Here is a 13,494-nt window from a genome sequence, read left to right on the forward strand (position 1 = left end):
TCGGTGCTACTTTTATGGAGACCATTTCACTGTGGTGAGGGACCATAAGGCCCTGCGTTGGTTCGGCAACGTTTGTGATCCATCTGTTCGCCTGGCACGATGAGCCCTTCATTTGCCCGGAGTAGGGCTACACTGTTTCGTACACGAGTGGCCTTAAACACGCTGATGCAGACTGTTTTTCACAGCGCCTCCTTCCTACGGCCGATCTATCGTCTCCATCGTGCCCGAGTTTCCCGATGCCTCGACTCTGCGGACTGCGCAAGGGACCGACATAAGCCTCGAGCCACTACTTGCGGCGGCGCGGGAATCCATAGTTTCCAGCCCATTTTATCAGTGATAGCCTTCTGTACTAAAATGCTTACTGAAAAAACGGCACGAATTTTCTAGTCGTGGTTCCCTAGATCCACCGCTCAAGTATCCTGCCTTCCATGCATGATGACCCCGGGCTCTGCCCACGACCGGTTTTATTGACCGAATATGCGTCAGACGACTGAGCGATATGTGGCGAGCTGCACTGATTGCCAGCGGCTCAAACGCTCTACGTTGACGCCACAGGGCCTGCTGCATCATGCGACTCCACAACGTGCTGCATTCGAGAATTAGTGAAATGCCTAGTGCATTTAACACGGACAAATACATAAAAGAAGACAGGACGAGCGCTCGTCCTGTCTTATTCTATGTCTATGTCCTGGTTAAATGCGCTACTCTTTTTATTAATGATGTCCCACCAACTAGCCCAGCTTTCTGCCTTGACAGTATTCCAGGAAGTCGCAATCTACCTTATGGGTCTCTTCCCGAATTCTCCCAACGAAAATCGTTGGATCGTGGTTAGTGCCAACTACCTCACCCGCTAATGCGAAAAGGCCGCTCTTCCTTCATCCACCACTCAGTTCAGTTCAGTTCAGTTTATTACCTTAAGGACCCCCGTGGGGTTATTACATAAGGGGTGGATTATACAAAAAAAAATAAGTACAATGGTTGCCATGCGGGTTCAACATACAATATGATCTGTTAGTGCTTTGGAAAAGTTGGATGGGCAGGTGATAGCGGCGATGCTGTGGGAAAGGCCGTTCCAATCTAATGCTGCTCGGGGGAAGAAGGAGGCAGCGAACGTGGTCGTATGGGTCCGAGGCCGGGCAACTTGAAGAATGTGACCAGTGCGATGCGATATGCGAGCTGGTGATGTGATATAGCCTGCGTAACCTTGGGTGCTGTAAAAGAACTTATGAAACAGGTTTAGGCTGGCAATGCGGCGACGAATAACAAGGGTTGATAAGGCGGATTCTGCTTTTAAAGACGACACGCTGACTTGGTATGAATAGGTATTGTGGATGAATCTAATGGCACGGTTCTGGACGGATTCGAGGGCCTGAGGTTACTGGAATGTAATCAGAAAATTCGTTATTAACTATGACTAATTGGGCTCGATTTGTTAAAAATTCCTTAATCCAGTTTAGAATGCTAGGGTGAATGTTTAGGTAAGAGAGCTTAAGTAGTAATCTCTGGTGTGGTACTTTGTCAAAGGCTTTTGCGTAATCTAAAAAAATAGCATCAATCTGTTGGTTGCAGTCAAGGTTGGAATGTAAGTCATGAACAAATGTAGCCAGTTGTGTCTCACAGGAAAGGTTTTTACGGGAGCCTTTTTGTGATGAATGAAAGAAATTGTTGGAATCGAGAAAGTTCGTGCCTTGGGAATAAATTACATGCTCCATGATTTTACAAGGAATGCTTGTTAGGGAAATGGGTCGATAATTTAAGGGCGAGTTTTTGTTACCGGACTTGAAGATTGGGACGACCTTTCCCGCTTTCCAGTCATGCGGTATGTTACCTGAAGAGAGAGACTGAGAGTACAATAGTGATAAGTAGGCCGCGGAAATGTGCTTAGTATTTTTCAGAAATTTCGAGTTAATTTCATCGATCCCGGCTGATGACGTTAGCTTGATGTTTTCGATACGAGATGATATACCATCTGCGAAGAAAGAAACTGGATCCATGGTTGACGCTGTGAAGGAACTTATGAAGGCGTTAGCAGGTAAATCACACTCTTTCGCAAAAACAGTTGAAAAGGCTCTATTGAAAATGTCAGCACATTCACAATCGCTGATGGTTTGACCCATATCGTTAGTAAGAATAATTGTACGTGTATCCTTCGCGTTTACTACATGCCAGAATTTTTTAGGGTTGTGTATTAGCATTGTTGGCAAGTCAGAGTGGAAAAAGGTGTGTTTTGCGTTGCGGATAGCAGCAAGGTAATCAGCTTCGGCAGTGTAGTACTTTTCCCATGATGCTTGGCTTGGGTTCCGCTTTGCTGCCCGATAGTGACGCTTTTTCTTGTTTTCCAGGCGTTTCAGGGCCGTAGTAAACCACGGTTTTTGCTGGTTAGCACGGAAACTAGCTACCGGAATGTACTTGTTTGTTAGTTCGTGAACTTTGTCCCTGAAAATCGTCCAATTTTCGTTAAGAGACTTTGTGTGGAAATCGGTTTCATAAGTTGTAAAAAAAGTAGTTAGTTCTTCAATTATTTCTTGAAAATCACCTCTTTCATAAAGACGAAATGTTTTCCTGGAAACTTGACGAAGCATGGGTGTAAAACTGAAGGTAGCATGAATGACTTTATGATCACTTATTTCCCTTAGGTATGTAATACTTGTTGCGCTATCAGGGCTGTTGGTTAATATCAGATCTAGAGTGTTGGCGGAATTCTCGCAATGCGCGTTGGCTCTAATATTAGCTGGGTAAGGTTGAAGTTAAGACAGACCTCGACAAAATTTTTTGCTTCTGAAGAATTTGTCATGGAGGTGTAGTTACGCCAGTCAATAGTGGGAAAATTGAAATCACCAAAAAGAACAATATCTGCGTTAGGATACGATGATGTCAGTTCACTCAGCACATTGTTTAGTTTGTAGGAAAAGTCCGGATCATTTTGCGGTGGCCTGTAACAGACTCCTACCAGCACAGTTCAGGGGGCAGCGTGGCAGAGCAGCCATAGCAGCTCTAAGTTAGAATCTACATTGATTAGTATGCTGAAAACTGCTGATGTACGGCTATGAGCACGCCACTGCCACGGGCTATTTCCCGGTCTTTACGGTAAACTTTAAAGTTGGGCAGCGCAGCTAAAATTTCGGTATCACTGATATTGTCTGTTAACCACGTTTCTGTAAGAATGAGAAGGGTGCTGTTGGTTGATAAGACAAGACTAGATACGATTTCCCGTTTCGGTAAAAAGCTTCGTATGTTAGTAAATCTGCAGATAAGGTAAGATTAGTTCGGGGGGTGTGCTGTCGGGGAGTTGCTTTAGAGCGAGCAGAGTGTGATTGCTATGGCACTTCTTTTACCGTTTCCGTCAAGTCGTCGAATAGATACTGCTTGGGGCCTATGTACAGTGTTTTAAAGCGCAGTGCGTACTTATCAGATGTTTCTTTCGCGAAACGTAGTAAATGTTTGCGTGCCTTACGGACAGAATGTGAAAAGTCTTCTCCTATGCTGTAGTCGGTGTCTTTTAGTTTCCGGGCGTTTTTTAGGATGGATTCTTTTGTCTTATGGAAAGTGAATTTAACGATAATGGGTCGACATCGTTCACTTGAGTGACGGCCAAGACGATGTGCTCTTTCTATTTCTTTTGGGTCTATGGTGATGTCCAAATTTTCACTGGAAAGGCGGGTGACCAGTTTTTCAGACTCAGAGGACGTTTCCTTTGAGCTAGCATCAGGTAAGCCATAAAATAGCAGGTTGTTACGGCGCGACCGGTTTTCGGCATCGTCTACTCTGGATTCGAGGTTACTGATTTGGCTCGCCGACGTGGCGGCATCAGTCTTAATGGATTCAACTTCTGTTTTAAGTGATGCGAGGTCCTGATAGTGGGTTTCTAATTCGGTAATGCGCTTACTTAATTCGGTGATCGATTTGTCTGTCGCTACTAACCTGCTGCTGAGGTCTTTTACTTCGCTGATTAACGTGCTTTGGCCCGACGTTAGTTTATGTAGTTCTGCAAGTATGGCGGCAGTGTCAGGACCAGGGTTAGTTTCTATGTCACCGGATTGCATAAGCAACGAATGGACAACAGCAAAGCATTCAACGACAATACAAGTACAACACTGCGGGCTCACCACGTGTTCCTGTTATTGCTCCATTCTGACATCCTGCGCCATAGACCTCCGCAAGTGATCATCAGTGATTGAGGTCACCAGTTAATTGCAGATGTGGAAAAGCTTCACCGTTTGCGCACGTCGCATTTTCGACATTCTACACAGTATCACACTCAAACCAATGGCTTGACGGGGCGCAGACACCGCACACTCGTCAACATGCTGTCATGTACATCGCATCAAGCCACAAAACTTGGGATGCCATACTGCCGTTTATAACTTTTGCATTCAACACTGCAACACGTGAGACCACCGGCTACAGCCCGTTCTTTCTTCTATATGACCGTCATCCTCTGTAGTGTCTAGACACCGTTCTCCCTTACTCAGTCCATGACAAACTGTGCATCGCCGAAACTCGTTGCCGGGCCGTAAAAGCTCGCCGTCTCACACGTTTCCGAATTACCGCTTCGCAAGAGCGTCAGCTGGCATCACCATGTATATTACGCCTCTGGCAAATTCGTGTGGCTTTGGCGGCACGAAGTGGTAGCAGTTCCTATCATGCTCGTTTTTTTTTATATCTTAATGATTGTTCTAGATCAGTTAACTATACCATCACTCAATTTATTGAATTTTTGTTTCTACTTTCCTAACATTATGTTACTTTTCTGCTTTTAAGCCACAAATCTTCCAGTCGTTTTTTGCTGGCTTCCACCCCAGATTCATTCACACCGCCACTGATATCTTTAAACTCCACGGTCTCAGGAAGAGTGGCTGCGCCTGCATCGATTTCCGGATGGATACCATCAAACTCGAGTATAAGATGGTTAATTGTTTCTATAGATCTACCACATACAGCACATGCGTCATCTTCATAGTTAAATTTCTTTTTGTAGCTGCGTGTTCTAAGGCCCCTTGATCTAGCTTATAAAGTAGGGCACTGCATCTTGAATTGTGAAAGAAAGCTTTCTTTCTTTTCTGCCTTTTCCACTTTCTGTATAGTTTACACTCTGCTTCTTTTCCACCGAATTTATCCACATTTTCCCTTCTGTATTTTTCACCTGTTGCTTAACGATCCTCATTTCTTCGTCCTTGTGACCAGCATACCTTCTGGTTAGATTCTTAGTTCTTTTCCTCCGTTGTGAGTAAACGCTTTTTAAGTATAGATATTTACATACTTTATCTTCCCACTTGTTACTGTCAAATTTTCTCAGGCGTTCCTCATAAAATACTTTGCTCTGAGCTTCCAGTACTTCGAAAGATGCCCTGCCCATATCTCCCTGTTCCGCCTCATTTGTAATTTTGCCGTGGGCACCCAGGGCCGATTGTCCTACGGCTCTCTGATTTATTTCTAATGTAGACTATACCTCTGCTTTTAGGAACAAAACAGCATTTCCGGAAGTAAGCCCGGGCCCCATAATTCCTTTCCAAATACCCCTCAGCACCTGGTTCCTATTGTATCGCCACAATGTATTATCATTTATTATCCCAGAATTTCTTCACCCTTTTGCCCTAAGTGATTGTTCATGGTTTTCAATATATGCCAATCCTTCGTTTACCCATACCCTGAGATATTTATATTCTGCCGCTCTAGGTATTTCATGGCTTTGTATTTTAAGGCCTTGACATAGTTGAGCAGTTGAACATCATCAGACCCGACTTAACTGCGCTAAACCTGAAGCCTAGAGCGCCCCCTTCGTCTCCGCAAGACTTAACAAGAGTTTGCAGGTCTTCCTAGCTATCTGCTAACAGCACAATATCGTCTGTATACATTAAACCGTGGAGGCGCTGCTAATCTATATGACAGGGTAACACTTAGGTTACGTTCTTGTATCCTCTATTTTATATTTATCATATAAAGCATGAACAGCAGCGGTGATAGATGACAACCATGTGATAATCATTTATACCTCGACAGCTTCCGTACTTCTTATCCCTTCCCATGTAATTCCTACTTTTTCATCCCGGTATATTTCCTGTAAGAACTCTGTTATCTCATGACCGATACCTTCTTCTTTTAGTATGTTCCACAGACGTTCCCTGCTTACGTTGTCGTACGCCCCGTTTACGTCCAGGGAGGCCAAATACAAAGGTCTAGTTTTCACTCTAGATAGTTCGATGCATTTGGTAAGCACGAACTGGCTATCATCTAAGCGCCTACCATTTCTAAAGCCGTTCAGAAGTTCTCCAAGTATTTTACTTTCTACCAATGCTTGCATCTTTAATTTTCCCGCCTGCATGGCCAACCTGTATATAACCGATGTTAAGGTAATCGGCCTGTAGGATTTTATGTGCATCCTATCTCCTTTTTCTTTATAAATCGTATTCATTTTACTCCGCCGCCAGATGTCCGGAATTTGCTAATTCGTTATGGCTCTTTCCAAAGCTTTTAACATCATTTCCTTGCTTCTTGTACCAAATTCATTAATAAGCTTAATCGAAATTTCATCTATTCCTGTAGATATGCTTTTGGGAAAATTTTTCCCGCCTTTTTCCAGGATAGATTGGTCACTTCTAAGCTGCTTTCTATTCGGCTATCTTGTGTTGCTTTCTAATTTGCGGTAATTACCTTATCGTCGCTCTTAAATGACTCCACTACAACTGATGTAATGTAGTTCATAGCATTGTCGCCCTTTAAACAATTTCTCTCATTATCCTGAATCCGGTTCTGCTTTCTTTCATTCTTTTTACCTAGCCAGCTTATATGGTTCCAGAATTTTCTTGATCCTCCTTTAGTGGTATCGTGTATTTCAGCCATCCCGCGATAGGTGGAGTGCTTTATTAAACTTAGACGTGGGCCTGTACAACAAGTTTCTTTTGCCGATACAATTCCCATTTTTGGTCTATTTCTGCCTGAGATACCTGTGTTTCTTTGCCTCTCAGTGTGCCCTTAAAGGTGCCCTTTTTTGTTCAATGGTTTCCCTGATTTCCTTATTCCACCAGCTCCTTTGCTTCATCTTTCCTTCCAGTGGTATCGAGCGAGATTGAGCAGAGTCGCCACCTTGCGGCGCAGCGGCAAACCCTACTCAGTTTGGTTGCTTGTTCGCGTCGCGTGCCTGCCCGCAGTGATTTACAGGCGTGAGTGGGGTGTGTACAAGCGTGTTTTTGTTTGTTTCGCGCTTCCTGTGCGCTTTTCTTTACCTACGTGCCTCTTGCAAAAGATATGTGAACAGGCTATCGTCGCACGCACCATTAAAAAAAATTCGATGGTCTCTTAGATGTCACTTAAGAGTAGAATAGCGAAAGCCACCCATCCTTTCCTTTAATTTGCCTCCCATCATTAGCTTCTTGTCGACATTCGTTGCAGTGCTACATATAATTTTAATTGGTTTACAGGAAGTGAAAGGCGCAGTATCTATCACATTTACTCCCGCAAGTGTGAGTTTGGATGATACACCATCGCTCCTGTCGCGTGGCGTTCCTTGGCGCGCGTTCAAGTGTGGCATTGCAGATGGTAGGGACGCATCCCGCCTCAGCCAATCGGAACGCCGCAAAAGCGGGACACAATTTGTCCACGACAGCTTGAACACCATTGAAGGCTTTCGCCTGAATACTTGTCCATATCAAGTATGTCATGCTGGATAAGAACATCATCAGTCGCGGTCATCGGCGCTTGAAATTCTTTGACGCACGGCGTCTCAAACGAAGTTGTGCTGTCGCTGGACTTCGTCTCAAATCAAAACAGGTCGCTGCCTTCAAACAACTCAAGTGTGGCATTGCAGATGGTAGGGACGCATCCCGCCTCAGCCAATCGGAACGCCGCAAAAGCGGGACACAATTTGTCCACGACAGCTTGAACACCATTGAAGGCTTTCGCCTGAATACTTGTCCATATCAAGTATGTCATGCTGGATAAGAACATCATCAGTCGCGGTCATCGGCGCTTGAAATTCTTTGACGCACGGCGTCTCAAACGAAGTTGTGCTGTCGCTGGACTTCGTCTCAAATCAAAACAGGTCGCTGCCTTCAAACAACTTAATGCAAACGCTCAGAAATCGTATATTCTCTTTTCTGTTTGGAATACCTGTGCCACAGGTGCTGAAGCATGCAACCGCAGGCGTAGACTGCTGCATAACGGAATGCAGTTTGAAAAGGCCACTTTGTGCTTTCTTTATTCACGATCGAGTTTAGTAAGTTCTTATAAGACGAAAGCCTTTCTAGGCTCATGGAACGAAATCTTGTGAGCGAGAATTGTTCGCAAGATCTGTCATCTCCCGCGAGATTCCACGAGATTGGTTCTTGTCTAGCGTTCCTGCCATCTGCAATACCCCACTTGAACGCTCGCGCGCCAAGTTACGCCACGCGACAAGAGCGATGTTGTGCCGTGCAAACACACTTGCCGGAAAAATAAAAGACAGACTGCGCTTTCGCTCTCTTGTCAACCAATTATACTTACATGTACCCCTGCAACGAACGTCTATAAGAGGCAACCGATGAGAGACAAATGATAGGAGAGGATGGAAGGCTTTCGCCATTCTGCTCTTAAGAGACACCTTAGAGACCACAAATATCTTTTTTTTTTTATTGCATAAGCAATACTATGCCAGGTTTCAGCCATCGCGTAAACCCGGCCGTTAGCCACGTTTGACCTTTAGATCGACCGCAGATGGGGCCTCTCTTCAAGCCATCGGGTAAAACCGGTCGGTAGCCATGCCGCGCCGCAGAAGAAGAAGAAGAGGAAGAAGGAGAAAAAGAAGAAGAAAGAAAAGAAAGATAAGCTACGTCAGATTAAGATGGATTTATTGAAAGGAAAAGGCAGAGAGGCTGAACGGAATAATTCAAATCTGGCCTGCTACTGTGCACTGGGGAAGGGAAAGGAGAGAAGAAAGAAGATCATGATGAGTGACGATGTGGGAGAAGGCATATGAAATACATATACAGGCACAGTAGCTTGCTTTACAAGCGCGAATCAAGTCCGCTGGCGCACAAAAAACAGCAACTTTGCTTACGCAACCTACCGGGTTTAACTAAAGCTAAACCCCAGCAAATCTTTTGCGGTTAAATCTCCGTCGCTCTGTCTCAGTGGTAAGCCACTTAGCTGCTGAGTCAGAGAGCGGGGTGTTCAGTCACGGCTCTTTCGCAAGGCGCTCCAATCGCCGACATTAAGTTTTTGTTTTTGCTTTTGAAGGCTTCTGCACATCCGGAACAAGGGCAATGATTTCGAGCTTGAGATTCACTATTCAGAAACATATCTTACCGGCACGTAATTCTTGCGCTAGATATCACATAATATACCTAGATCAATGTACTTCGCTGAAAGCCCATTAGAATCCCTTTTCATCTAAGTTACTTCTTCTGAATGATATTCCCAAGTTTTGTGAAGCGAGTAAAACTTCTCTCACAAGATGAGAATGATTGGCACTGTAAAAAAATTATTAAACTGCTAATACAGCATTTATCAACATCACAAACATCAGAAATTCCTTATACTTTTCTCGCTTTCAGGAAATCTTTTAGAGTCATTGGCGCAGTGCTACACGGCTACACTCTCAGATTCTACGTTGATCGCCAGAAGCACTCGCCTTGTTGCGATCTCGGCAAACTCAGTCCAATCAGCACTCTACACGTGAACAGTCAGCTTTCCTGTGCGACGAGGTTTGTTGTACAGTGTCGGAGTAATCTCATTTTTGGGAAATACTTCTCCCTGGTTGCCTAGCCAAATTTGATGTGCACTCAGTCTACGGAAACCCACCGGATAGTACGCTATCAGTGCTACATTTAACGAGCCTAATTCTCAAGTCAAGCACGGTACAATGAACTGGGTTGTGTTTGGATTCATTCTAAAATAGTGCAGGTCACACCTACGTGGGCTTGCCACTAAATTTGCCTTTCTGACACTCGTATGAAGCACGCACACACTGTTGAATAGGCGATAAGAAAAACAAGGCTATTATTAGGCAAGTGGTGACTTCAAGCCCGAGTATCAGGCCCGTGAGCGCAGAACAACACAAAAACTCCCAAACTGACACAAGTAAACCTAAAGGAGGGCCTTGTTTCTTAACCTGCGCATTTTTTTTACTGATTTGGCGAAATGTTTTCTGCAACATGGAAACATTATAAACAGTAATAAACAGTATATTGCAGAAGGCACCTTTTCGTCAACAAAACCGTCATAAACTCGGAAACAGACTTACACCGCGTGCGTTTCTGCGAGCGCTGCCGGCTGCCGATTCACACTATCGGGGCGACGGTGGCGCCGCGTCTAGGTCGACCTCGATACAAATAGCGCAGAAAATGTTGGCGCATTACACCGACACTCACGTTGTGCTCGATCGCGTCACTAACGTGAACTACCGAATAGCACGTATAACCGCAAATGGTCGTCGCTCATCCAGAACAGAAGCCGCCCATGTCGCCCGGGTGAAGCCGTGTCATTCCCGTAGGAACGACTGCCTACCTCGCCCGGGGGCGCTTCCGCTGTCCAGGAGGAAAATGTAGCAGTCCTGAAGATGATGAAGATGATAGAAGAAGACAAGGACAAAGACGTTGGGGAAATTCAAGAGCCAATAACAACTCTGGTGCCGGTGCGTATTGCCGTTCCCGAAACCTCCACCAAAGGAATTGCCGGCTATGTCACTAAAAAGTACGCAAACTGAAATACATCGCAGTATGCAAACTGAAATGCTGTAATTATGAAATCATTTTCTGGATAGAAATTACTTACTGTAGAGAGCTTAATACCACGACCGGTCGAAGGAAGCTCACTAGGTGTGTCTTGTTGCGTCGCGCCGCCGTCACAGGCAAGCGCGTATTTGGAGAGTTTGCAATTGCACCCGCCATTTCTACTGAAGGCGCCACTGTTCGGTGAGATGTACACAATATGTAGGCTACCTCGGGAGGCGTCGCTGCCGGGGTCGCCGGTTCTGAGCGCGCTGTTTGCTTCCTTTCTGGACGCCTCCTGTCTTCGTGGGCAATGCAAACTTTATTGTGTGCGCGTATCCAAGCAGGTCAACGTCGGGACGCGTTTACGTTTTAAGGCAAAAGCCTTTTTACGCTCATGAAGTGAAAATCTGTGCGCTGATGTGTCAATCGCAGAAAGCGCACGTGTGAGGAGGGAGATCAACAAGCGAAATTATTGATGGGGATAGGGTAATGAATAAACGTTATAAATAGACATCTATAGAGGCAATGACAAATGCTAACGATAAATAATGATGATTAATAATGACTTGTAAGGACCAATATGTCGAACTATTACTTGTTAAGACCGCAAAATATTGTTGCCCTAAACAGTGTCACCTCGGTGGACGGCAGACCTTGGTGCTTAGATTTTTAGTGGATCGGGAAGGTATTCGGCCCGACGCCTAAAAGTTTGCTGCTGTGCGAGACTTTGCAAAAGCTCAAAACGTAAAACTTTTGAGAAGCTTTCTGGGGCTGTGTTCATATTTCCGCCGTTTCATTCAAGGATTCGCCCAAATTGCTCATTCGCTCATTACCCTCCTGCTGCGTTTTTTTGGTGCGCGGCATGCGAGTCACCGTTCCGACAGCTGAAGTTTCTGCTCACATCTCACCTTGCCGGCTTGCACGATAAAGTCCGAGCTTATTCCAGACTTAAACGGTATCTTTAGTAAGACCAGACATCTTTAAGACGACTCGAGTTCCGAACGCTTCGGCTCGGATTCACCAGAGTGGCTTCGCTGAACGGCCTCCACTTAGGGCATTTTACCTCGTGACACAATCTTAAGCCGCAAAAGCAATGACACAGATTTTACGCAGTACAAAACTGACAGAATGTTTACATCTTAAAGCAGGGACAGGGCCTGCGTATCCCCTCATTTGCCTAAATTCTCTATTTAGGTACATGACATCGTTGTGTCTTAACTAAGCGGGCACAAAAGTCGTAATCGTACAAGCGACCTATTCAGGTCAGGACTGAAGCCCGTGCACTCTCGACTCCAGTCTCAAACGGCCCTGCTAGCGGCCTATCCTTTAAACTCAGTTAAGTCTGGACTTAGCTGAGACTGTCTGAGATCGTTTTGTACAAGCGGGCCCTGTTTTACGCCATTTTGATTCACCTGCTACCACCGAGGTTCACACCAATACGAGTGGCGTGGGTGTCGGTGCAATTCTCATCCAGCTCCAGAACAGTGCCCAACATGTCATCGCATACGCAAACCGCACTTTAACGAAAGTAGAACGCCACTACACAGTGACAGCAATAAAATGTCTCGCCGTCATCTTCGCTGTTACTAAGTTCCGCCCATATTTGTACTGCGACACTTCAACGTAGTTACTGACCATCACTCCCTGTGTTGGTTTGTTGGCCTGCGTGACCCCTCCGATCGGTTAGCTCACTGGGCATTATGTCTACAGGAATATCACTTTTCTGTGTCCTTGAAGGGTGGTCGCCGCTACGCCACCGCCGACTGTTTGTCCCGATTTTCTCTTCCATGCACGGCAGTCGGTGAAGATGATCTAGAAGACTGCCTGGCGCTTGTGACCGACACATTACCAGACCATGTAAAGTTCCGGCAAGAGCAATGTCAAGACCATGAACTTACTGCGTTGTTTGATAAGGCGCAAAAGTCAGCACCTACATCTTTTGTTATTCGACATGGTCTACTCCTCAAAAAGATGGTGCCCGTCTGCTGCTTGTTGTCCCGGCTTCTCTTCGCAATGCCGTCCTACATGCTATGAATGACGACATCGCTTCAGGTCATCTTGCTCGAACTCTCGCGAGAATCTGACAAACATTTAATTGACTAGGGCTGTACACGACAAGGAAGCGGCGCTATGTAGCAAGTTGTGTCCCTTGCCAACGTCTGAAGTGAAACACCACGCCACCGGCTGGCCTTCTCAAGTCTGCCAAGCCCCCTAGGTCGCCTTTCGAGAAAATTGGGATTGATCTGATTGGTCTTTTCCCCAAATCGTCGGACGGCCGTCGCTGGATTATCGTAGCTATTGACCATTTGACCCGCTATGTGGATACGTCTGCACTCGTTTCTGCCAAAGCAACCGATGTGTCGAACTTTTTATTACACCAAATCGTCCTTCGCCACGTCGCGCCTCGAGTGTTCATCAGTAATCGTAGTCGACAGTTCACTGCAGATATCGTGGAAGAACGTTTGCTGCTCGATGGCTCCGAATACCGTCCTTCTACTCCCTACCATCCTGAAGGCCTCACCGAGCGTCTGAACCGGACTCTCATCATCAGTTGCTCGGACGCAGAGCTGTTGCTGATGAGACTCCGACATTTACGGGTGAGCCTCAAGCAAACTACTGTATACTGTACCACAGTGTATATATTTCTTTTATTTTTACCTACCCTTTTCTTTCTCCCTATCGCTCACCTATTTGATTTCCTCTACCTATTCCTCGCTATCCGTTTATTTTCGCCGCCCCAGTTCAGGTGCTTCAGATATCAGATAGCAGGTACCGGGGCTGGCAAACATATTTGCCTTCCTTTTGTATA

The 13,494-nt window shown here is 45.5% G+C and overlaps 1 protein-coding gene across 1 annotated transcript in view; it reads right to left on the reverse strand.

The window, feature by feature from the left end:
- Window positions 1–3,317: 3,317 nt before the first annotated feature.
- LOC146187496 (uncharacterized) overlaps window positions 3,318–13,494 on the reverse strand; it is a 224,094-nt gene continuing 213,917 nt past the window's right edge. The window contains exon 3 of the mRNA XM_084608220.1: window positions 3,318–4,094. Coding sequence (XP_084464346.1) covers window positions 3,318–4,094 — 777 coding nt within the window. The remainder of the gene's footprint in view (window positions 4,095–13,494) is intronic.

This window comes from Amblyomma maculatum, chromosome 6, assembly GCF_055883805.1.
Source record: "Amblyomma maculatum isolate TAMU_Amacu chromosome 6, ASM5588380v1, whole genome shotgun sequence".
NCBI classification, from domain to species: Eukaryota; Metazoa; Arthropoda; class Arachnida; order Ixodida; family Ixodidae; genus Amblyomma; species Amblyomma maculatum.